Source organism: Stegostoma tigrinum, chromosome 37 (assembly GCF_030684315.1).
Source record: "Stegostoma tigrinum isolate sSteTig4 chromosome 37, sSteTig4.hap1, whole genome shotgun sequence".
NCBI lineage: Eukaryota > Metazoa > Chordata > Chondrichthyes > Orectolobiformes > Stegostomatidae > Stegostoma > Stegostoma tigrinum.
This window is the reverse complement of record NC_081390.1, coordinates 20,245,349-20,271,353: the sequence shown is the minus strand read 5'-3', so window position 1 is coordinate 20,271,353 and position 26,005 is coordinate 20,245,349. Positions and strand designations below refer to the sequence as shown.

At 45.4% G+C, this 26,005-nt stretch overlaps 1 protein-coding gene across 5 annotated transcripts in view; it reads left to right on the top strand.

Moving 5' to 3' along the window:
• zswim8 (zinc finger, SWIM-type containing 8) overlaps positions 1 to 26,005 on the top strand; it is a 183,187-nt gene that overhangs the window by 23,581 nt on the left and 133,601 nt on the right. For all 5 annotated transcript variants that reach the window (XM_048563238.2, XM_048563242.2, XM_048563239.2 and 2 more), the window contains exon 3: positions 17,826 to 17,979. In XM_048563238.2, the coding sequence (XP_048419195.1) occupies positions 17,826 to 17,979 (154 nt within the window). The remainder of the gene's footprint in view (positions 1 to 17,825; positions 17,980 to 26,005) is intronic.

Below are 26,005 nucleotides of genomic sequence, written 5' to 3'. Positions count from 1 at the left end.
GTTGGGTGTTTGGTGACTGAACTAGTAATCTTCTGTGTTTTTAATTAAAGTGAAGCCAACTTATGTAGATTTGAAAAGTATTCTTTACTATTAGCATTTCATAATGGTTGATCCTGTCATTTTCATGATTACGTCCAATCAAACTTAATAGTAACTTGAAGAGTGAATCTGTCTTTACTTTGGGAAAATGTTGAGCCTGGTGTAAGTGTTTCTGTGAGAATAGTTGCTGTCAGTGCGGTTGTAATTATTTCCCGGCCCCCAGGGACGGGATACTTTTCTCTGGCGTTTCTAATGTCTAAGATCGGGATTCACAGAAACTAACTCGGGTGTTGTGATGGTACATTGTTTATGTTCCCAGGCTAATATTCCAGTGACCTGTGCTTTGGATCCACGTTTGTGACACACATTTGACACTACAACAGCAATTTTTAAACTGAGCTGAATTTAAATTCAGTTCATTAAATCTATTTGTAAATAAAACCATGATTAATAATGGTGACCTTGCAGCCACCAGATTGTTGTAAGAGCTCATGTGACTTGCTATTGCCCTTTGAGGGAATTCTGTCACCCTTACCTGGTCTGGTTTATATGTGCCTCCTGACCTTTAACTCTCTGGCTCCCCCGATGCGGCATCCTCTCGGCCTGGCATGACAGTCTTCCAGTGATATGTGGGTAGTCTCTTGGCCTCGCATGGCCTCAACGTGGTCTCCTGGTCTCAAGGTGATTGTAGAGTGATCTGTGAGCCTTAGAACCCTCGAGGTGAAGCATGGTATGGCCTGGAGCCTAGGTGCCCGGGTGGCCTGGGTTGGAAGACCATTGTGATGAGTGTTTATTTCTGCAAGGCTGGACTTTGTATTTCTCTATTTTCTCAGATCTTGAAACTGAATAAGCTTTACTGAGGTACCGTTGAACCTAAGATAGTACTGCAAGTGGTAACTTATAAACTTTTCACTGAGTGCATGTGACAATAAAGTTAATTCTATTTCTAGTTCTTAATTTCCCCTTTTTAAAGAACAGTTGAATTCTGAATTCATTAAGGTAGCTCTTCACCCATTGAAGGCAGTTATGGACGGGCAATAGATCCAGGTCCTTGACACTGCTTAGAGAAATTTAACTGATTTATTGTTAAGGATGCGCGCATACATTCCATCGTCATTTCACTAGATTAGTTCTGTAATGCATAACTATAATGTATAATTTATAATAATTTCACTGAGATTGGAATGCTGTATGGCATAAATCTCTGGAGGCCACGTCACTGAATATGTTTAAAAAAGTAATAGATTTTTAAACACTAAAGCTGTTGAGGGCCTGGGGAAAGCGCAGTATAGCAGTTAAACAGCCATGATCATATTGAATAACGGAGCAGGTGTGATGGATCAAATGGTCTACTCCTCCTGTCTTTTGTGCTGTAAGATGTAGGAACATAAGTAGGCCATTCATCCCATCGAGTCTACTTCACCATTCGATAAGATCAAGGCAGATCTGATCGTGTTGCACTCTACTTTCCTGCCCTCTCCACGTGACTCTTGATTCCCTTACTGACTTCAAAAAAAATCTCAATCTTGAATATACTTAATGATCCAGCTTGGTAAAGAATTCCACAGACTCCCTACCGTCTGAGAGAAGAAATGCCTCTTTGTCATTGAGTTCAGTGTGCACCCCCTTACTGTAAGATTCTGCTCTCTATAGACTACAAACTTTCTACATTTATCCATTTAAATCCCTAAAGAATCTTGCCTGTTTCAATTAGATTGCTTCTCATTGTCCTCAGTTCTGGTGAGTATTTCTACGTTGTGGAGGCTTCACAAATACAAGGCAGAAGCCTGGATAGCTCACTTGCTCACATAATGGGGGTTGATTTTGCTTTTTGAAAAAAATATATTTAATTAACATGTTCAGGCATAGTATGAAAGATTTCAGGGCAGGTCAGCCTTGAAGCCTGGCCTTCTTGCCAAGAGATAGGGGCACTGTCTGCTGTGTGCCACAAGACCCTTAAAACTCAACCTTGATTTTGGATATTTTCTAACCCACCTCCTGAGTGATGCTCTTCCCTCCCGGAGGTAGGACTTGAACCCAGGCATCCTGGCACTACCACTGTACCACAAGAGCCCTCACGCTTTGTTTGATGTTGCAGTCTGTGACGTAATTATCCGCTCAATTTGTTTCCGTGTTTTGAGACGAGGTGCTAAATCGGGAAATGGCAGCTGAGTTGCATACAGCTAGGTCATGTTGAAAAAATTAACTGGATGTCTGTTAAATGTTAACTGTAGTTAAGTATTGGGCAGGATGGGTTGGTGAGGGATGTGGGTGCTGGGTGCAGTCGGGTATAAACACCCCTTCCCGCCATCTCGGAGCTACTTGCACGCAGTGCCATGGGATCTTCAGCATTCACCTGTGCCATCTGAAAGAGGGCATCTCTGACAGTGCCAATGCTTCAACATACCAGAACTAGGGTCATAGCCTCAAAATTAGGGAGAGCAGATTTAGGACTGAGTTGAGGAGGAACTTCTTCACCCAAAGGGTTGTGAATCTATAGAATACCCTGCTTGGCGAAGCAGTTGAGGCTACCTGGTTTTTTTTTTAAGGTAAAGATAGATTTTTGAACAGTAAAGCAATTGCGGGTTATGGTGAGTGGAAAGATCAGCCATGACCTTATTGAATGGCAGAGCAGGCTCAAGGCACCTAATGGACCTACTCCTGCCCCTGTATCCTATGCTTTGTGCTGCACTGAGATTTCAAGCTTATGGAGGTGGACTTGGGCAGGGAATCTTTGGGAATATTCCCAATGTGGTTGTACAGCGTTTGTGCAGCAGATATTTCACTGATGGACCGTTCTGAGTGTATTAACATAACAAGCAATGGGGTGAGATCTGTAGTGATGTGACTGAGAACCCACTGTGCTGTCAATCAGACACAAACTGCAGTGCGTCTACGATAGGGATTTTCAGCCTGCGTCTCCTGAACACAATGGCTCTACAAACATCCCCCACAGTGTTTCAGACAACATTCAGATCAAATGAAAATCATACCAAAGTTTTTTTCAAGAGATATCGAAAGCAATCATCAAAAAATGTTGGCATATTAACCTATTCTGCTATTTGTTTTAGCCCTTCTTTCTGTTTCATTTTATTTGTATCAGTCTGACCACACTTCTGTGCGAAATCATTAACAGGAAAATCCATCAGCTTTTGAGGTATAGGAGGTACAGTTTGTGGTATACAACTTCTAGAAAGTGCATTTGAAGTGTAACTGTACGTTTGCAGATTGATAACAGTGACTAGTTTTTGATGGTGGTGCCTTGTCTCTTGCTCTGGGAGTACTGTGTCTCTGTGTCTCTCTCTGTGTCTCTCTCTGTGTCTCTCTCTGTGTCTCTCTCTGTGTGTCTCTCTGTGTGTCTCTCTGTGTCTCTCTCTGTGTCTCTCTCTGTGTCTCTCTCTGTGTCTCTCTGTGTGTCTGTGTCTCTGTCTGTCTCTGTGTGTGTGTGTGTCTCTGTGTCTCTGTCTCTGTGTGTGTCTCTGTGTGTCTGTATCTCTGTGTGTCTGTGTCTCTGTCTCTGTGTGTGTGTGTGTGTCTCTGTCTCTGTGTGTCTCTGTGTGTCTCTGTGTGTCTCTGTGTGTCTCTGTCTGTGTCTCTGTGTCTCTGTGTCTCTGTGTCTCTGTGTCTCTGTGTCTCTGTCTCTGTGTGTCTCTGTGTGTCTCTGTGTCTACTTGAACTAAGTGACATGCATGAACATTTGAGGATAATTTTGAGACATGGCACATGGAAACAACAGACCCTTCAGAGCAACTTGTCCATGTTTATTTCCCAAAATAAACTAGTGCCATTTGCTTGCGTTTGGCCCGTATCCCTCTAAACATTTCCTATTCGTGCCCCTGTCCAAATGTCTCTTACGTGTTGTGACTGTACCTGCAGTTACCGCTTCCTCTGGCAGTTCATTGCTCACAGGAATGGACAATAAATGCTGGCCTAACTACTGAGCCCACCCCCTTGTCCTGTGAATGAATAAAACAAACGCGAACCACCCTGTGTGTGAAAACGTTGTCTGTCAGGTCCCTTGTAGATCTCTCTCTTCTCACCAGTCGACCATGTTGCTGTGGGCCTGGAGTCGCATGTAGGCCAGACCCAGTCAGGACAGCAACAAAAATAGAAGTTGCTAGAAAAGCTCAGTGGGTCTGGTAGCATCGGTGAGGAGAAATCGTTTTGGGTCAAGTGACCCTTCCTCAGAATGTCAGTTCTGAGGAAGTGTCACCAGGACCTGAAATGTTAACTCTGTTTTTTCACCTTTGCAGATGCTGCCAGACCTGCTGAGCTTTTCCAGCAACTTTGTTTTTGTTCCTGAATTATGGCATCCGCAGTTGATTTTGTTTTTTGTTTAATCAGGTAAGGATGGCCGTTTATTCCCTAAAGAGCATCAGGTGGGTTTTAATGATCGTTGACAACGGTCACCATTAGGTTGGCTTTAATCCCGTTAATTGAAAATTTTAAAAAGTTGTATTTTTATTTAAATTGGTGGGATTTGAGCTCACGTCCGTAGAAAATTAATCTAAATTACTAGTCCCGTGATATTACCGTAACGCTGGCCCCTCCATTGGGGTGTGAAGGGAGGAGGGTTTGGGATTATCAGAACTTCTTCATATTACTACGGGTTTCTTAAAAAAAATGTTGAAAACCACTAGTCATACAAAGTATGAAAATGTCTTTGAGGAAAATAAAATTCATGTCCATTTGTACCACTAGTTCAGTTGTATTTACACACACCTGAATAGGGGAAAGTACTTTGTGAAGTGATTAGCCTCCTCTAGTAGATTTTATTTTTAGAACAACCAAGGAGGAACCAAATGCTTTGCTTTGCATGCATTGGAATATCTTCTTCTGAACACTCTAAACGCCTCTTTTTTTGTTCTATCGAGCAGTGTTTTGCATTCACTGCAGTAAGTGTGTGCATAAATGCGTATCCGATCTTAAAACCAATTGGCTCAAACGGGGTAAGGGTTTGGTTTGTTAGCAGGTCATAGTACAGTGCTTTGTACTGACTGTTGCCCTACCCTGGCTTTAACCAGCTTAATAATTGTGCATTTGCAGCAATACAGAATCTCCTGCGCCAGTTGAGCGACTGGCTGTGTGGCTGTGCCAGAAGGTCAATGGCTTCAAGCCTCATTCTAGTTCATAATCTTGGTGGCCTCTCCGATGCAAGTCACGAGGTACTCCTGGCTCTATCTGCCATTCCGCAGTGGAGCACCCGGCACTGAACAGAGGAGTATTCCTTTTTCTATTGTTCATTCAGAAGGCCTGGATATCACTGGCTGGCCAGCATTTATTGCCCATCCCTAGTTGCCCTTGAGAAGCTGTTGGTGAGCTGCTTAATTTGCCCTTCCATTTGGTGTAGGTACACCCCCGGAGCTGTTAGGGAGGGAGTTCCAGAATTCTGACCTAGCAATGCTTGAGGGAACAGCCAAGTCAGGATGGTGGGTGGCTTGGAAGGGAACTTGCATGGGATGGTGTTCCCATGTATCTGCTGCCCTTGTCCTTCTAGATGGCAGTGGTCGTGGGTTTGGAGGGTGCTGAGCAAGAAACCTTGAATAATATGCACACACTGAAACAAGGAGCAGGAGGTCGGCCCTTCGAGTCTACTCCCCTGTTCAATATGGTGATCTAATCATCTGTCTCCATTCCACAGGGGAGGCAGTGGCCTAGTGGTATTATCGCTGGGCGGTTAATCCAGAGACCTGGATTACTTATTGGGGATAACACAGTGTGAAGCTGGATGAACATAGCAGGCCAAGCAGCATCAGAGGAGCAGGAAAGTTTGATGTTTTGAGCAAGGACCCTTCTTTAGAAAAACATTTTGGGGACCTGGGTTCGAATCCCACTGTGGCAGATGGTGGAATTTGAATTCAATAAAAGTATCAGGAATTTAGAATCTAGTGATGTCCATGAATCCATCGCTGATTGTCAGGGGAAAAACCCATCAGGTTCACTAATGTCTGGAAACTGCCGTCTTTACCTGGCCTGCCTTCGTGTGACTCCAGACCACAGAAATGTGGTTGACTATGAACTGCTCTCTGGGCAATTAGGGATGGACAATAAATGCTGCCTATCCAGCGACACCCTCATCCCATTTACAAATAAAGAAAAATAAACCTGTTTTCTCTCCATTCACCTTGATGCCTTTAACGCTGAAAATGTATTTATCTTTTTCTCGATTTTATTCGGTTACGACCTCCTCAGCCTTCTGGGGTAGAGAATTCCACAGATTCCCTACACTTGGTGGGACTATTTTTGGTGGACTGTGTACAGTTTTGGCTGCCCTGTTATAGGAAAGGTATTATTAAATTGGAGAGGGGGCAGAAAAGATTTACAAGGATGTTGCTGGGGTTGTAAGGGTTGAGTTCTAAGGAGAGGCTGGATAAACTGGGACTTTCATCGCTGGAATGTAGGAGGCTGGGGGGTGACTTTATAAAATCATGAGGGTCATAGATAAGGTAAATATCAAAGGTCCTTTCCCTTGGGTTGGTGAGTTCAAGACTAGACCGCCACATTTTGAGATGAGAGGGGAAGAATGTAAAGGAAACCTGAGGAGCACGTGGGGGTGACCCAGATGGTCACTTGCTAGTGCCATTCGCTCACAGCCCAAGCTCTCTGTCTGCCTGTTCCAGCTGCAGTGAGACTTAACCTGCTCAGTGTGGCGGAATTATCCAGAAAGGTAATCTGTGACGCAGCGACTTGATGCACTGTGGGATGGGGTCAGCCTGCCTTTTGGTCCCACGTCATCTTACCCAACCCCAGTGTGGAAATCCCTGGCTGCTTGGAGACTGACAGGTAGCCGGACGAATGCTTGCTTCTGAATTCGGTTAGGTTCTGATGAATCTACGGGATCCTTACCAAGTGATATTCATCAGGGCTGCTAGTTGTTCACTGCATTTTTCAAATAAAAAACAAAGGGCCCCAATCTACTTGTTGCAGATCTCCATCCCCCGCAAGTGGATTTTCCAGACTTGGCCGGTCTTGAGGAGCTAACTACGAAGTTCTTTTTCCCATTCTCACTGCTCAGGCCTGTGAATGTATCTCAACTCAGGAGCCTTACAGTTAGTTTGTTGCTTTCATTGTCGAATATTTCAAAGCAGTAAAGATGATGCAGAAATGTGTGTGTGTGTGAGAGATTAACATTAAAGTGGACAGAATATCTACTAATGCTGATCTGTTTCCAGTCAGACCCCAAATTGCATTTCCAGTTATAGATAATCAAATATATCTGACTTTTGATGTAGCAAAAACCTCGATGTTACATTCTAATGAATTTCTAAGAGTGAGATCAAAGTAGATATTAGTGACTTGGTATTTTTGATCTTGTTTAGTTCCGTTCTGTTAGTTACTGTATTTGGTTTTGATGACATTAGACAAATGCGAAAAAGTAAGATGTCCTGAAGTTCTTCCAATGCTAATTAAATGATTTATTTAGTGTTTCAATTTATTGTTATATAGGCAAAGTTTGGTGATTAGTTTTCACACGTCAGGGTCTTGCAAGACCATTTATTCTAATCTATTTGTGACCAGTCTGGACATAAAAGACTAGTTGATTGATGTTTCTGATGGTTGAGAGAGAACTGCCTTGCTTCTCTTTGAGAACTGCGATGGGATGACTTGGGAGGGCAGATGGGTCTCAGGTTGCCATCCCAACAAAGATGCCTGTCTGATAGTGCAGCACTGTCTCACTTACCAAACTTAGGTTATCTACTGAGGTTCCAGGAGTATGGCTTGATTATGTGATGTGACTCGGGAAGGAGTGCTACACTATTCGGACTCATGGTGCAGTGGTAGTGTCACAGGAGGCCTTGGTTCAAGTTCCATCGCCTGAGGAGTATAATATCATCTCCCTCAACAGGCTAATTAGAAAATATAAGGATTGCTACACTCTGAAATTCTGACCTTTGATGTCAAATTATACCTGACAAAGTTGCTGTAATGTCCGTTGAGATATTCAACTGCCTTTTAAGGTGCTGTATAAGTGCATGTTATTGTAGGCAAAGTTTTCTGAAGCTGATCAGTTTGAAACCCATGCTGTCAACATGTAACCAATTGTTCAATAATCTTGCATCAGTGTTAATTAACTCTGGCTATGTGCTTCCGGCTTGTAACTAACTGCTGTGTCGCACTTGTATAATTCATGGTGTCTGTGTATTTGTGAAACGACAGATAAGTTAGAAAGCCATGGTAGGTGTGGAAATGTGTTTGTGGTGAGGTGAGGGCTGTGCAGCAAACGTTGGGAGTTGAAGTTAAGATAACAAACAATGGTCAAGTGGGCAGTATGTGCTTGAGCCTGAATGGACTCATAATGTTCCAATGGCACCAGACACAAGGGAAACATTGAGGATCTGGGGGCAGTGTACAAAGCAGCCATGACGCTGATTTGCCCCCAAACGATTGGGATTAAATTCTGAAGAGAAATGTGAAAGAAGGCATAAATATGTCATCTTTAGGGAGGTTCTGGCAGCGTGGAGGAACAGAGGGATCTTGGTGTGCAGATACATAGATCCCTTAAAATGGCCACCCAAGTGGACAGGGTTGTTAAGAAAGCATATGGTGTTTTGGCTTTCATTAACAGGGGGATTGAGTTTAAGAGTCGTGAGATCTTGTTGCAGCTCTATAAAACTTTGGTTAGACCGCACTTGGAATACTGCGTCCAGTTCTGGGCGCCCTATTATAGGAAAGATGTGGATGCTTTGGAGAGGGTTCAGAGGAGGTTTACCAGGATGCTGCCTGGACTGGAGGGCTTATCTTATGAAGAGAGGTTGACTGAGCTCGGTCTCTTTTCATTGGAGAAAAGGAGGAGGAGAGGGGACCTAATTGAGGTATACAAGATAATGAGAGGCATAGATAGAGTTGATAGCCAGAGACTATTTCCCAGGGCAGAAATGGCTAGCACGAGGGGTCATAGTTTTAAGCTGGTTGGTGGAAAGTATAGAGGGGATGTCAGAGGCAGGTTCTTTACGCAGAGAGTTGTGAGAGCATGGAATGCGTTGCCAGCAGCAGTTGTGGAAGCAAGGCCATTGGGGTCATTTAAGAGACTGCTGGACATGTATATGGTCACAGAAATTTGAGGGTGCATACATGATGAGGATCAATGGTCGGCACAACATTGTGGGCTGAAGGGCCTGTTCTGTGCTGTACTGTTCTATGTTCTATGTTCTAAGTTTGCTCGCTGAGCTGGAAGGTTTGTTTTTCAGACGTTTCGTCACCATTCCAGGTAACATCATCAGTGAGCCTCCGGTGAAGCGCTGGTGTTATGTCCTGCTTTCTATTTATGTGTTTAGGTTTCCTTAGGTTGGTGATATCATTTCCTGCATTGATGATGTCATTTCCTGGTCTTTTTCTCAGAGGTGGTAGATGGGCTCCAAATCAATGTGTTTGTTGATGGAGTTCCGGTTGGAATGCCATGCTTCTAGGAATTCTCGTGCGTGTCTCTGTTTGGCTTGTCCTAGGATGGATGTGTTGTCCCAATCAAAGTAGTGTCCTTCCTCATCTGTATGTAAGGATACGAGTGATAGTGGGTCATGTCGTTTTGTGGCTAGTTGATGTTCATGTATCCTGGTGGCTAGCTTTCTGCCAGTTTGTCCAATGTAGTGTTTGTCATAGTTCTTGCAAGGTATTTTGTAGATGACGTTCGTTTTATTTGTTGTCTGTATAGGGTCTTTTAAGTTCATTAGCTGCTGTTTTAGTGTGTTGGTGGGTTTGTGGGCTACCCTGATGCCAAGAGGTCCGAGTAGCCTGGAAGTCATTTCGGAAATGTCTTTGATGTAGGGGAGCGTGGTTATGGTTTCTGGGCCCGTTTTGTCTGTTTGTTTGGGTTTATTGCTGAGGAATCGGCGGACTGTGTTCATAGGGTACCCATGCTTTTTGAATACGCTGTATAGGTGATTTTCCTCTGCTCTTCGTAGTTCCTCTGTGCTGCAGTGTGTGGTGGCTCGTTGGAATAATGTTCTAATGCAGCTTCGTTTGTGGGTGTTGGGATGGTTGCTCCTGTAGTTCAGTATTTGGTCCGTATGTGTTGTTTTCCTGTAGACGCTGGTTTGAAGTTCCCCATTAACTGTTTGCTCTACTGTGACATCTAGGAATGGCAGTTTCTTGTTGTTTTCCTCCTCTTTTGTGAATGTTATGCCAGTAAGGGTATTATTGATGGTTTTGAAGGTTTCCTCTAATTTGCTTTGTTTAGTGATGACAAAGGTGTCGTCCACGTAGCAGACCCAAAGTTTGGGTTGGATGATTGGCAGAGCTGTTTGTTCGAGTCTCTGCATTACTGCCTCTGCTAAGAACCCTGATATCGGAGATCCCATGCGTGTACCGTTGGTCTTTCTGTAGGTTTTGTTATTGAAAGTGAAGTGGGTGGTGAGGCATAGGTCCACTAGCTTGCTGATGTTGTCCTTGCTGATGAGGTTGGTGGTGTCTGGTGTATGTGTCTTCGGTTCTTCTAATAGTGTAGTCGGTGTTTCTTTGGCCAGGTTGATGTTGATGGATCTGAACAGGGCTGTTACGTCAAAGGAAACCATTATTTCATTCTCTTCTATCTTGGTGTCTTTGGTGTTCAGGAATTCTTGGGTGGAGCGATTGGAGTGGCCGCAGTCTTCTACTAGGTGTTTTAGTCTTTGGTGTAGTTCCTTGGCTAATCTGTACATTGGTGTACCCGGTAGTGAGACTATGGGTCTGAGGGGGGGCTCCTGGTTTGTGAATTTTTGGTAGTCTGTAGAAGCGTGGTGTGTTGGATCCATCTGGTTTCATTTTTTGGAAGTCTCTCTTGTTTAATTCTCCAGATTTTTGAAGATTTTTGAGTAAGGCTGTGATTTGGTTGACATGACATCAATGCAGGGAATGACATCACCAACCCAAGGAAACCTAAACAGATAAATAGAAAGCGGGACATAACACCAGTGCTTCACCGGAGGCTCACTGATGATGTTACCTAGAATGGTGACGAAACGTCTGAAAGCGAACCTTCCAGCTCAGCGAGCAAACTCACATCCAGAACCTCAACCTGAGCTAGAAATCTTCTCAAAATTCACTATCTTAGGGAGGTGTTTAAAATACAGTAAGGGAAAAGTGAACTTCAGCTAATAAATCATTGAGAGTCAGATGAAGAACACCGATTGCGATTAATAAGGCTTCAAGTTAGGAGTGACGCATAAGTGTTACTGTTCACAGCAAGAGTGATGAGGCACTGATTAGGAAAACAAAACAAATCCCTGGTGTCAGTTGATAAGTAATTGGAAACTTTATTCCTGAATAAAAGGAGGCTTTATGGTGCAGTGTCCCTATCTTGGAGTTTAAAGCTCCAGGATGGAGTCTCAATCTGGGACTTGATGGCCAAGAACAGTGCATTTGCAGTGCAATTACCTTGAATTGAATTGAAATCTTGAATATTTCAAGGTGCACTGTGGAAATCCACCAAAGATTCTCAGGCGCCATCCAAACCCACAACAATGTCTGTCTAGAAGGACAAAAGCAGCAGGACAATGGGAACACCAGCCCCTGTAAGTTCCCCTCCAAGCCACTCACCATCCTGACTTGGCAAAGTATCGCTGTTCCTTCCATGTCGCTGGGTCAAAGTCCTGGAATTCCCTCCCTCTTGGCATTGTCAACCCACAGCAGGTAGAGTGGAGCAGTTCAAGAAATTCACCATCGCCTTCTCAAGGGGGCAAATGAGGATGGGCAGTAAATGCTGGCCCAGCCAGCGACACCCACATCCCATGAGTGAATGTTTAAAAAAATCGAGCTTAGTATTGGTTTTTTAAATCCTCCGAATACATGCCAACAGCAAGCCCCAAGAGTGGGAGAGGTTCCTAGTCAATCATGTGATGGAAAGGAAGTTGGAGTCTTTACCATCAGTATCCGCAGCTCTTGATTACAACGCCGTTATTAACATTGCACCACGCCACAGCAATACCTTGTGTGAACTGTAACACACCAAACTCCTATTTACCACTTGACTTGATACCTATCCACGGAAGCATTTTCCTTCTTTCTTCATTCATGGGATGAAGGCGTCGCTGGCTAGGGCAGCATTTATTGCCCAGAGGGCAGTTCAGAGTCAACCACATTGCTGTGGGTCTGCAGTCACATGTAGACCAGACCAGGTGACGATGGCAGTTTCCTTCCCTAAAGGACATTAGTGAACCAGATGGTTTGTTTCCTGACAATCAACAATGGATTCATGGTCGTCATCAGATCCTTAATTCCAGATTTTTCCTTTTTATTGAATTCAAATTCCACCATCTGCTGTGGCGGGATTCGAACCTGGGTCCCCAGAACATTATCTGGATTAACAGTCCAGCGATAATACCATCTGAATCCAAACCGTGACAGTGTCCAGCTCATACCTCAGTACGGTGCAGGATATATTTAGAGGGTTGAGCCATTTTTGAGGACTGCACAGTTCCCTGAACCCTGTCCGCTTGGAGTAAAACCCACTTGTGTTAAAAGTTCTGTAAATGACTTCAATGCATTCACAGGGGCAAGCTGGGTCATTTGTAGATTGGACAGAGAATATTGATCTGGAGTACTCTACTGAACCTCACTGAGAACCTTTTTTTAAAACCAACATTCACTGGGCATTGCACCTGTACAGTGTTGGTTGAAATGCTATGCATCTAGCTCCTCAGCTATTGCAGCTAAGAGCTGGTCAACAATGCTTGAGATCTTGAAACCTTCTGTTTACATGAAAGCCGTGCACGATGACTATTACTGAGGCTGATGCATAGATGGGGTTGAGATATGGATCAGGCATAATCTCACTGAGCAGCCCCCAAGTTAAAGACCGATGTTACATGTGTATTTGTGTTTCCTCCGTGGCCAGGGATTGTACATACTTGTAGATAACTCGCTTGCAAATGATCTGCCTTTCCCGTTTATTGGGCCACCTTGTTCAGGTAGTAATTTGTGTATGTGAAAATAGCATCACTGTTATGAAATATAATAATTCATATTTATTTCCATTAGGAGCTATTTATTTGTGATAAGTTATAATACAGAGAGGTGGTGATGTAGGGATAATGCCACTGGACTAATAATCCAGAATGCAAGCATTCTGAGGACATACACTGAAATCCCCTTGACAGATGGTGAAATTTGAATTCACTGTTTTTAGAAATAAAATCTGGAAGAAAAATGTTCTAATTGGTACCAAGATAACAAAGTGTGAAGCTGGATGAACACAGCAGGCCAAGCAGCATCTTAGGAGCACAAAAGCTGACGTTTCGGGCCTGGACCCTCTCTCTAATTGTGACCATGTAGTATTCGTTGATTGTTGTAAAAACTCATCTAGTTCTGTAACGTCATGGAATCATAGAGCTGTATAGCATGGAAACAGACCCGTTGGTCCATCTCATCCTTGTTGACCAGATATCCTACATTAATCTAGTCCCATTTGGCCCATATGCCTCTAAAACCTTCCTATCCACATACCCATCCAGATGCCTTTTAAATGTTGTAATTGTACCAGCCTCCACCACTTCCTCTGGCAGCTCATTCCATACATGCATCACCCTCTGCATGAAAAAGCTGCCCCTTAGTCCCTTTTAAATCTTTCTCCTCTCGCCTTAAACCTACACCCTCTAGTTTTGGATTCTCCTACCCTGGGGAAAAGATTTTTGACTATTCATCCTACCCTTGCCCCCCCCATTGTTTTAATGAACTGCTATAAGGCCGTCCCTCAGCCTCTGACATTCCCGGGAAAATAGCTCCAGCCTATTCAGCTTCCGCCTACGGCTCAAACCCTCCAACCCTGGCAATGTCCTCATAAATCTTTTCTGAACCCTTTCAAGTTTAACAACACCCTTCCTATGGCAGGGAGACTGGAATTGAATGCCGTATTCCAAAAGTACTCTGTTCCTAACCCATGTCCTGTACAGCTGTAAATGGGGGGAAAAAAAATCTGGATTAAAAAGACATCCTAATGGTGACTATATCGCATTCGTCAGTAGTTGTAAAAACCCATCTGGTTCACGAATGTCCTTTTGGGGATTCTGGAACTAAAGGATATAGTCTGAAAACTGGACCATTCAGGAGGGATGTTAGGAAATATAACCACACACAAAGGATGGTGGATAACAAAGTGTGGAGCTGGATGAACACAGCAGGCCAAGCAGCATCTCAGGAGCACAAAAGCTGACGTTTCGGGCGTAGACCCTTCATCAGAGAGGGGGATGGGGAGAGGGAACTGGAATAAATAGGGAGAGAGGGGGAGGCGGACTGAAGATGGAGAGAAAAGAAGATAGGTGGTGGGGAGGTAGGGAGGGGATAGGTCAGTCCAGGGAAGACGGACAGGCCAAGGAGGCGGGATGAGGTTAGTAGGTAGGAAATGGAGGTGCGGCTTGAGGTGGAAGGAGGGGATAGATGAGAGGAAGAACAGGTTAGGGAAGCGGAGACAGGCTGGGCTGGTTTTGGGATGCAGTGGGGGGAGGGGTCGAGCTGGGCTGGTTTTGGGATGCAGTAGGGGAAGGGGAGATTTTGAAACTGGTGAAGTCCACATTGATACCATTGGGCTGCAGGGTTCCCAAGCGGAATATGAGTTGCTGTTCCTGCAACCTTCGGGTGGCATCATTGTGGCACTGCAGGAGGCCCATGATGGACATGCCGTCTGAGGAATGGGAGGGGGAGTGGAAATGGTTTGCGACTGGGATGTATCGTTGTTTGTTACGAACCGAGCGGAGGTGTTCTGCAAAGCGGTCCCCAAGCCTCCGCTTGGTTTCCCCAATGTAGAGGAAGCCACACTGGGTACAATGGATATAATATACCACATTGGCAGATGTGCAGGTGAACATCTGCTTGATATGGAAAATCATCTTGGTGCCTGGGATGGGGGTGAGGGAGGAGGTGTGGGGGCAAGTGTAGCATTTCCTGCGGTTGCAGGGGAAGGTGCCGGGTGTGGTGGGGTTGGAGGGGAGTGTGGAGCGGACAAGGGAGTCGCGGAGAGAGTGGTCTCTCCGGAAGGCAGACAATGGTGGGGATGGAAAAATGGCTTGGGTGGTAGAGTTGGATTGTCGATAGCAGAAGTGTCGGAGGATGATGCGTTGTATCCGGAAGTTGGTGGGGTGGTATGTGAGGACGAGGGGGATCTTCTGGGGGCGGTTGAGGCAGGGGCAGGGTGTGAGGGATGTGTTGCGGGAAATGCGGGAGACGCGGTCAAGGGCGTTCTCAACCACTGCGGTGGGAAAGTTGCGGTCCTGAAAGAACGTGGACATCTGGGATGTGCGGGAGTGGAATGCCTCATCCTGGGAGCAGATGGGTCGGAGGTGGAGGAATTGGGAATAGGGGATGGAATTTTTGCAGGAGGGTGGGTGGGAGGAAGTGTATTCTAGGTAGCTGTGGGAGTCTATGGGCTTGAAATGGACATCAGTTTCTAGCTGGTTACCTGAGATGGAGACTGAGAGGTTCTTCCTCTCACCCATCCCTTCCTCCCACCTCAAGCCGCACCTCCATTTTCCTACCTACCGCCTCCTTGACGTGTCCATCTTCCCTGGACTGACCTATCCGTTCCCTACCTCCTCACCTATTCTCTCCTCTCTACATATCTTCTTTTCTCTCCATCTTCGGTCCGCCTCCCCCCCTCTATTTATTCCAGTTCCCTCTCTGATGAAGGGTCTAGTCCCGAAACGTCAGCTTTTGTGCTCCTGAGATGCTGCTTGGCCTGCTGTGTTCATCCAGCTCCACACTTTGTTACCTTGGATTCTACAGCATCTGCAGTTCCCATTATCACTGATACAAAGGATGGTGGAAGTTTGGAACTCTCTTCCACAAATGGTACTTGATGCAGGATCAGCTGTGAATTTTAAATTTGAGTTAGATATGTTTTTATTAAGCAAAGGCATTAAGGGATGTGGGCCAAAGGCAGGTGTATAGAGTTAGTCCATAGGACGGCTATGTTTCTCGTTCCTTTCAGAGAGGAAAATCAACCATCCTTCCCTGGTCTGGCCTACATGGGACACAAGGTCCACGTGGGATTCCAGAACTGTTAACTGCCCTCTGGGCAATTAGGGATGGACAATAAATGCTGTTGTAGCCAGCAACATCCCATGAATGAATGATAAAAATGAAGGTTATTATAATAATTAATATCACAAGCCGATGTGGCATAGCACCTCAATGCACTTGCTTTAATGGATCTGTCTGGATGTGTTTATTGCCAACATTTCAACTCTGGATTCAGTCACACTGACCTCCTGAGATTAGCTAATAACAGATCTGCATCTGTGCGAGTGGAGTTATTGTTAGTGCTGTATTTTAGAGTGCGGTACAAGTAGTACAGACCTCTGAAATTCTAGTAATTAAGACCACTTAACATTTTGAGTGTTTTTCCTAAATATTTAATTCAAATTTTGAGAAGATTTGTAGCTCAGGTTGAGGTTCTGGATGTGAGTTTGCTCGCTGAGCTGGAAGGTTAGTTTTCAGACGTTTCGTCACCATTCAAGGTGGGATTGACATCACCAACCCAAGGAAACCTAACCAGATAAATAGAAAGCGGGACATAACACCAGCGCTTCGTCGGAGGCTCACCGATGATGTTACCTAGAATGGTGACGAAACGTCTGAAAACTAATCTTCCAGCTCAGCGAGCAAACTCACATCCAGAGTTAATTCAAATAAACAGGTATAGACGGTGCCTCGAAATAGGGGACTAGAAAAAGTCTAAAAGAAACCAGATTTTATTCTGATCTACTGCCCATCGCTGATTTTAACCATTTGACCATTGCTGGCCCCTGCCACTGAAGCCTTTAGGTTCTGGAATTCCCTGCCTCATTCTTGTGCCCTCCTTGACACCCCCTCCTCTGTTTTGAGGATACTGTTGTTTGTGTCTGTGACAATACTATAGTTTAAGAGGTGTACTTTATCGTTTATTTTTGAAGAGCAGTTTAAAGGCAGAAGTGATGAGTGGTCTCTGCGGCACCACTAGAATAAAGAGTATGTGAGGCCTTGGTTTTATTTTTAATTTGGAACAATAGAAGCTGCCTGAATGAGTATGGTCAAGCTCTCAGAACCAGGACATTTAGTTTCTTAGCTTTTCAGTTGCAATCGTTGCTGGGTCTGTTGCTGCCGTACATCTCTCCCTGCCACACCCAGTGTCAGAGTCTTCTCTTGAGTTTCTTTCCTCCTGGGCTGCTGAAGTTGCATGAGAGATGATCTCTTTTCTGAACTTGCCTTTTGCCAAAGGTGCATAAATGCAGCCCCCTCCACGCTTGACATCAGCTCTGATGAAGAGTCATGTAGACTCGAAACATTAGCTTGCTCTCTCTCTGTGGATGCTGCCTGACCTGCTGTGATCTCCAGCATATTTTGTTTTAGTACAGATTCCAGGACCTGCAGTAATTTGCTCCTATACTGTGTTTATGGGATGTTACTATATTGGAACAGGTTACTAATAATTACTGTATCTGTTATTTTGTTAAGCACTTTGATAGTTACAGCTAAGCTAATTATTTTCTTTAATTTTTCTGTAGCTGTATTTTAACTTTAAGCAGAAGACAAATTATTCATACACTAATGTGAAGTAGTTTGACTAATCGAATTGCATCTGGAAAGCAACGCCTTACGTTTACCTTTAAAATAAGAAAAAGCTAGGGTGTAGGTTACCTTAATATGTTTTGAGGGGGTTTGGTCTGGTCCATAACAGTGACCAAGGTTTTGTTTACCCTTCCTAATGTCTCTGCTTATGTGGCTAAGTGTCAAATTTTGTTTGATGCTTTTGCGAAGAGGCTGGTGAGGATTTTTTTCCCCCCCTTTCTTTATTACCACTACCTGAATGCGGTTTGCGTGTAACCTCGCCCTCTCTTTTGCAGATGGTCATGTCACCCCTTTGGTAGAACTGTCGGCCAAGCAGGTAGCTCTTCACATTCCCTTCGAAGTTGTTGAAAAGGTTTATCCACCGGTGCCTGAGCAACTCCAGCTACGTATCGCCTTCTGGAGCTTCCCAGAAAACGAAGAAGATATCAGGTGAGAAAAGTAGAGAAGGCACAGGCCTCTCGCAGCAGGTTCCCTGCGCAGTCAGTGTGTGGCAACAAAGTGGAACATTTAAGGGGAGGCCAGACTGTTAATCCAGAGCGATGTTCTGGGGGCCTGTGTTTGAATCCTGCCGTTAGAATGTTGATGCAATAAAAAAAATTCAGGAAAGAAATATCTAATGATGACCGTGAAACCATTACCGATTTCCGGGGGTGGGAGGGAGGAGGAGGAGTCCCCACCTGGATCACTGATGTCCTTTAGGGAAAGAAGGTGCAGTCATTATCCTGTCCGACCTATGTCCAACGCATCATCCTCCGACACTTCCGCCATCTGCAATCTGACCCCACCACCAAAGACATTTTTCCATCCCCACCCTTATCTGCTTCCCGGAGGGACCACACTCTCTGTGACTCCCTTGTCCGCTCCACACTCCCCTCCAGCCCCACTGCACCCGGCACCTTCCCCTTTCCACATCAAGTGGAGGCTTGGGAACTGCTTTGCAGAACACCTACGCTCAGTTCGCAACAAACAACTGCACCCCCCCAGTCACGTACCATTTCAACTCCCCCTCCCCCTCCCACTCCTTGGATGACATATCCATCCTGGGCCTCCTGCAGTGCCACAACAATGCCACCCGAAGGTTGCAGGAACAGCAACTCATATAGGTCATTACGCTGTCCGACCTGTCCCAGCCTGCAGCAATGTGGTTGACCCACTTAAGTGCCTTTAGGCTAATAAATGCTGGTCTGGCCAGTGATGCCCTCATCCTGTGAATGAATTTAAAAAAAAACTTCCCATAATTCAAACCTGCTATTTCAGTCAATCTTTTAGTCATCTGTCTTAAGATTTCCTGATATACCTTGCTGATGAAGTTTGTTAATTTACAGGTGCTATATAAAGGCAAGTTATTGCTATTGTATATGAACAATTGTATATGGTCATGTGGGCAACAGGGTGTATTTTAGAAAAAACCTACTGATGGGATGTGGGACAGAGTTAGTAGGAACTGCAGGTGCTGGAGAATCTGAGATAACAAGGAGTAGAGCTGGATGAACACAGCAGGCCAAGCAGCATCAGAGGAGCAGGAAGGCTGACGTTTCATGTCTGGACCCTTCTTCAGAAATGGGGAGGAGAAGCGGGCACTGAAATAAATAGAGAGATGGGGGAGGTGGATGGAAGATGGATGGAGGAGAAGAGAGGTGGAGAGGAGACAGACAGGTCAAAGAGGCAGGGATGGAACCAGTAAAGGTGAGTGTAGGTGGGGAGTTAGGGATGGGATTGGTCAGTTCAGCGAGGACGGACAGGTCAAAGAGGAGGGATGAGGCTATTAGGTAGGAGATGGAGGTAGGGCTTGAGGTGGGAGGAGGGGATAGGTGAGAGGAAGGGCAGGTTAGGGAGGCGGGGACGTGCTGGGCTGGTTTTGGGATGTGGTAGGGGGAGGAGAGATTTTGAAACTTGCGAAGTCCACATTGATACCATTGGCCTTTAGCCCAGGAGGAAAGACCAAACTGATCCCCTTTGTCCTCAGGTACCACCCGACCAACCTCCGGATCCAACGCATCATCCTCCGACACTTCCGCCATCTGCAATCCGACCCCACCACCAAAGACATTTTTCCCTCCCCACCCTTATCTGCTTCCCGGAGGGACCACTCTCTCTGTGACTCCCTTGTCCGCTCCACACTCCCCTCCAGCCCCACCACACCCGGCACTTTCCCCTGCGACCGCAGGAAGTGCTACGTTTGCCCCCACACCACCTCCCTCACCCCTATCCCAGGCCCCAAGATGACATTCCACATCAAGTAGATGTTCATTTGTACATCTGCTAATGTGGTACACTGCATCCGCTGTTCCCAATGTGGCCTCCTCTACATCGGGGAGACCAAGTGGAGGCTTGGGAACTGCGCTCAGTTCGCAACAAACAACTGCACCCCCCCAGTCACGAACCATTTCAACTGCCCCTCCCACTCCTTGGATGGCATATCCATCCTGGGCCTCCTGCAGTGCCACAATGATGCCACCCGAAGGTTGCAGGAGCAGCCACTCATATTCCGCTTGGGAGTCCTGCAGCCCAATGGTAGCAATGTGGATTTCACAAGCTTCAAAATCTCCACTTTGCCCGCTGCATCCCAAAACCAGCCCAGCTCGTCCCCGCCTCTCTAACCTGTCCTTCTTCCCACCTATCCCCTCCTCCCACCTCAAGCCCCACCTCGATCTCCTACCTACTAGCCTCATCCCGCCTCTTTGACCTGTCCGTCCTCGCTGAACTGACTTATCCCATTCCCTAACTCCCCACCTACACTCACCTTTACTGGCTCCATCCTCGCCTCTTTGACCGGTCTGTCTCTTCTCCACCTATCTTTTCCTTTATCCATCTTCTATCCGCCTCCTCCTCTCTCCCTATTTATTTCAGAATCCCCTTTTGCTTCCCCATTTCTGAAGAAGGGTCTAGGCCTGAAATGTCAGCCTTCCTGCTCCTCTGCTGCTTGGCCTGATCGGATGTGGGTGTTGTTGGCTGGGTCAACAGTTCTTGCCCATCGCAAGTTGCCCTTGGAAAGGCAGTGGTGAGCTGCCTTCCTGAACCAGTGCAGACCCTTTGGCGTAGGTAAACCCTGTCGTATACCAATTCTACTCTTTTGTGATCCGAAAGAGCATATTTTGCCAAAGTTTCTCATCTTAGCACTGAATCGATATTGCCCTCAAGCCAAAAAGGCAATATCCCCATTGTGTGGGTAATGTGCTCAGTTAACTTCAGTGCCACTGTGATGTTGGCTATGTAGACTATTTGCCCCTGAGGATGGCAGATTGTATGAAACAGCATATCCCTTCAGTTTTCATAACAAGCATAGTACTGACTCAGCCCATGCTTTCACACTTTGTACTGCACTAACATTAGATGTGGTGCTGCAAATTGTACAACATTTACAGAATAATCCTGATCGTGTGAAGAATGACACTGACATCCTGCCTCATATAAAGTCTAATTTTAAAAAAAAAATCCTGGTAGCTAACTGTCAGTCATTATCCGCTATAAGATAACAAAGTATGGGGCTGGATGAACGCAGCAGGCCAAGCAGCATCTTAGGAGCACAAAAGCTGATATTTCAGGCCTAGACCCTTCATCAGAAAAGGGTCTTTTCTGATGAAGGGTCTAGGCCCGAAACATCAGCTTTTGTGCTCCTAAGATGCTGCTTGGCCTGCTGCGTTCATCCAGCCCCACACTTTGTTATCTTGGATTCTCCAGCATCTGCAGTTCCCATTATCTCTAATCATTATCTATTGCTGTGTTCTCATTGATAATGTTTGTACTAGATGTAATTTACTTGCCAACCCATCAGCGTTCTTTACTGGTTTTTCTTGTGAACAGTCCTGATGAGTCTAAGAGTCAAAAAATGTTTTGTTTCAGCAATGCTCAAGTTCTGTATGACCAAATTGACTTCTTACAGCATGTTTTAGCAATATTAGGGTGAATGTGAGCTATAGATTAGTTCTGGTATAGGTTATATTTTCTGACCAACCAGAAATGACATTGAAAAACTGGTCCTACATCTTTCCTTATTTCTTTGGAATGTACAAATAAGTCTGATCTGGCCCCAGGTTCAGAAGCTGAATTGTCGAGCAGTGAGACTGAAGAGAGAATCCCTTCTGGATTCTGTCTATTTACAAATCTGAGATGAAATTGGCAGTAGATTCTGCAGCCTGTCTACAGGGATTTTACACTGTTACCATGCTGCATTTGTGCAGATAGTCCATTCTTGACTCAAAGCCACTTAATTCAAAGCATTAGAGAGTGAAATGTGAGCTGACAGTGCTGGTCACGATTTATCTGCCAATTCTGGCTGGCACTATGCCTTAGAATTTCTATTCAGTCACTTATCTTCAGTTTAACAGGAACCTGTAACACTCCCTATGGGGCCTGGCACAAAGTGTGTGTTTAAAACCTGTGAGCCAAACAAAGAAAAAAATACAGATAATTTAGATTTTTTTTTGACTGTTGGTGGAAATATTGTTTTTAAAAGAAAAATATTACAGCTAGTTTTCTATGGACCCCGAAGTATCTGACATCAGGACAGCGGCTATGCCGTTTACTATCAGATCATGTTTATTTGCTTCACTGTATGCAGGCATTTACTTTGTCACAAATGCAATGATTATTCAGATACAGAGCCTTGAGTTTCATCTTTTTGTTATCTCGTGAAACAAGTAGTCCAGGCTGCTGGCATATTCTTAAGTTTGTTCTGACGGTCCCTTCCTGTCATTTCACGTCCCGAAATGAGTACATTGCTTTTCTGCCTTTTATTCTGCCCCTTGATTTCCTTCAAGGAGCATGGTGGCTCAGTGGTTAGCACTGCTGCCTGACAGTGCCAGGGACCTGCGTTTGATTCCACCCTTGGGCGACTGCCTGTGTGGAGTGTTCACATTCTGCCTGTGTCTGCATGGATTTCTCCCAAAGTCCAGTGAAGCGCAGGCTAGGTAGACTGGCTGTGGGAAATGCAGGGTTACAGGGTAGGGGGGGTGCGTCTGGGTAGGATGCCCTTCGCAGGGTGGGTGTGAACTCAATGGGCGGAATGGCCTCCTTCCGCACTGCAGGGATTCTATAATCTACCGAAGCTTGAGTTCTTCCCTTATTTTGTCTAAAACCGTCTCGATTTCCCTGGATATGTGGTTGGCTAGAAAACCAGTTCCAGCATGCTTCAGGTGCAGAGCATGAACCAGTCTGAACCAGTCATCTTGAGTGGTAGAACAGACTTGAAGGGCTGAGTGACCTCTTTCTGGTCCTAATGTGTATTGTACGTCTGGCCCAAGTACTGCCTTGAGTAGCTGGGTACCAAGATTTGATTAATTTGTGATTCTTTACTCTGCGGTTCGAATTTCACTGGCCCATAGGCCTGAGAAGGTCTTTTCTCCTGAAGTTGGCTATAAATTGGCTGGTGCAACATGTGGAGAAGGTCACTTAGCTCCTTATGTACTGGAGTGACAGCTGGCACTGGTCCACATGTGGAAACACGCACGTCACCTCTGGATATAATCATGTAGAGCTTTATTTGTGCCAGATTGTCCCTTGGCAATGCAGAACTTGACCATATTTTAGTGAAGCTTTTCATCTCTTCAGGTCAGCTACAAGAATACCAAATTTCAAAGGACCATAACAGTTTACACCACAGATGCTGATTATTTAGCATGTTGGGTCTGGCCAAACGGTTACCACGGAGAAAGCAAACCGGGCACTGGGCTCCTGCATCAGTGTGAAAAGGCGCTAGGCCTGAGCAAGTTCCTTTTGTTTGCAGAGGTGTAACTCGCCAAGTGTATGTTCTGGCACTGGGCTTACCAAACATGTTCCCTGTGGGACTCCATTTCCAGGCCGGAAGATTTCCGTGGCGGCACTGCGGCTCAGTGGTTAGCACTGCTGCTTCATCGCACCAGAGACGCGGATTCAGTTCCAGCCTCGGACAACTGTCTGTGTGGAGTTTGCACATTCCCCCTGCGTCTGCGTGGGTTTCCTTCGAGTGCTCCGGTTTCCTCCCACAGTCCAAAGATGTGCAAGTTAGGGTGGATTGGCCATGCTAAGTTGCCCATAGTGTCCAGGGATGTGCAGGTTAGGTGGGTTAGCCATGGGAATGCAGGGTTACAGGGGTGTGTGGGTTTAGGTGGGAAGCTCTTTGAAGGGCAGATGTGGACTTGATGGGTCAAATGGCCTGCTTCCACGCTGTAGGGATTCTAGGATCCATCCAACTCCCCTGAATAAAATTACAGCTGATACCCTTATCTCACTGAGCTAGCATACCAGAGCCAAAAGCCTGTGTTCTGGGGACATGGGTTCGAATCCCACCGTGGCAGATGGTGAAATTTGAATCGGGTAAAATCCGAAATCAAGATGGTGATCCTGTCAACTATTATGCAAGTAAAAAGTTCCTTTTAGGGAAGGAAATCTGCCATCCTTAAATGAACCACTCCTAGAACCACAGCAATGTGGTTGCCCCTGGGCAGTTAAGGATAGGTAATGTGTAACGGCCCAGCTGGTAATGCCCTCATCCTGTGAATGATTATTTTTTAATAAAAAGTTCTTCAAAGGAAGCAGTTGCAGATGCAGTTTGGAGGGATGTGTAAATGAGAGGAACAAGGTAAACAGAAGTTGATCTGGCAACTATGTAGAGTGCTGCTTGCAGGTGTGAGTTAAAAAGAACGCACAAAGTCTGTGGATATGATGCTGTGTGTGTTCTGGATTATATTGCAAGAGGTTCAGGAGGCTTGTTGGCTTTGCCCCTCATACTACAGCCAGTGCAGAGCAGTAAAGTGAACTGGAAGTTGGATTACATACACTTGCATGGAGGCTACATAAACATGGTTCCTCTCCAGTTTGCCCAACATGGAGAATGATGTAAAACCTGCTCCGCTGAGCATGTGCTCCACTCGGATCGCTGACGTAGCCGGAGACTCCCAGGAAGGTAGTGGAAATGCTTCAGGGATGTCCTCAAAAGGATCTGCGAGGACTTCACACAACTCCGTAGACTCTGAGGGGGACCCTGGCTCGTGACTGATCAGAATCTCACCGGCTCATTTGGGAGCAGCAGAACACATTGTAATTTCAGGCCGAAGGAGGCTGCAATCAAACAAAATTAGGGGAAGGTTCTTACAGCTTAAGCCGGAACTTACAGGTGTGATGGCAAGCATCCCTTATTCAAACAAACACAAGTGGAATCTGGATCTTTTCCCATTAGAGGGGGTCGGTCCATTGAAATCTTGGAAATTGAAGTGCCTTGTTTGTCAAAGATATGGGAAGGGGCACAGAGTAAAGTTCGGGAAACAGAGTGAAGGTACAAATCCACTATGATGTAATTGGATACTGGTTTCCAATTTGTGTGCGTGGAATAGGCTGCTTTTGTTCACCTGGGGAGACATTGGGCTACTCGAGGTAGTGCAGATAACAAATGCTCGGTTGATCCCCAGTGAGAAGGATAAAGTTATGAGGACCTCGCTGGCAGTGAAATGAAACATTGGGAAGTAATCCTTGGGTAATGTGTACAAGACGAAATGAGATTGTCAGGTTAAACTTAGATTAGGACAGAGGGGCACAGATTGGAATTAATAAAGCACCAAATTGAGAATGATATCAGGCCATTGTTTTTTTTTCACCAAAGGTGATGAAATGCTGGTACAGTTTCTTGTTAAATCAGTTGAGAAGCATTTGGACACTTTAAACTGTCAATTAGTCTTTGACATGATGACTGACATTTGAATTGGTTTGGATCCTGTTCGTTAGTGCCTCCAGCACATTGTGGGATACATTGATAGATGTATTTAGAGAGGAGAAACTCTGTTTTGGAGGACTGGGCCATGTTAATTTGGAAGAAAACCCACTGGTTCTGTAAATGGCTCCAATACATTGACGGGCCAAATGTTTTAAGCTGGATGAGTTCCGGATTGAGCTGCTCGTTGACCTGGAACGTGCCGCTGAGCATCCCAGAGAAGCATTTCACCTACAATTGTTGGAGGTTGGGGTTGGGCACTACACATGCGTGCACACGGTGAGAGAGTTTCTGCGATGGTTTGCAAACTAGAGGCTGTCAGTTATACGACAGTCACCAAGAGATCCCAGCAGGAGTTCAGAAGAAACATCAAAGTGGTTAAAATCTAGACTACAGCAGGACGAGGCAAACGGTCTGCATGGATTTTGATTGAAGCTGCATGAGCACCAACAGGGAAGAGGGGATAGTGGATCATACTCATAATCTTACAGGGGACTACGTGTCGTTTGGTTGCCAGCATTGCAGAGGCCTCGCTGAAGTTTGAGCTGACTTTCTGAAACTATTATCACTTTATCTGAGATAACACAGTGTGAAGCTGGATGAACACAGCAGGCCAAGCAGCAGCAGAGCAGCAGGAAAGCTTGACGTTTCGAGTCGAGACCTTCTTCACATTTCTGAAGAAGGGTCTTGACTTGAAACGTCAAACTTGCCTGCTGCTCTGATGCTGCTTGGCCTGCTGTGTTCATCCAGCTCTACACCTTGTTATCTCAG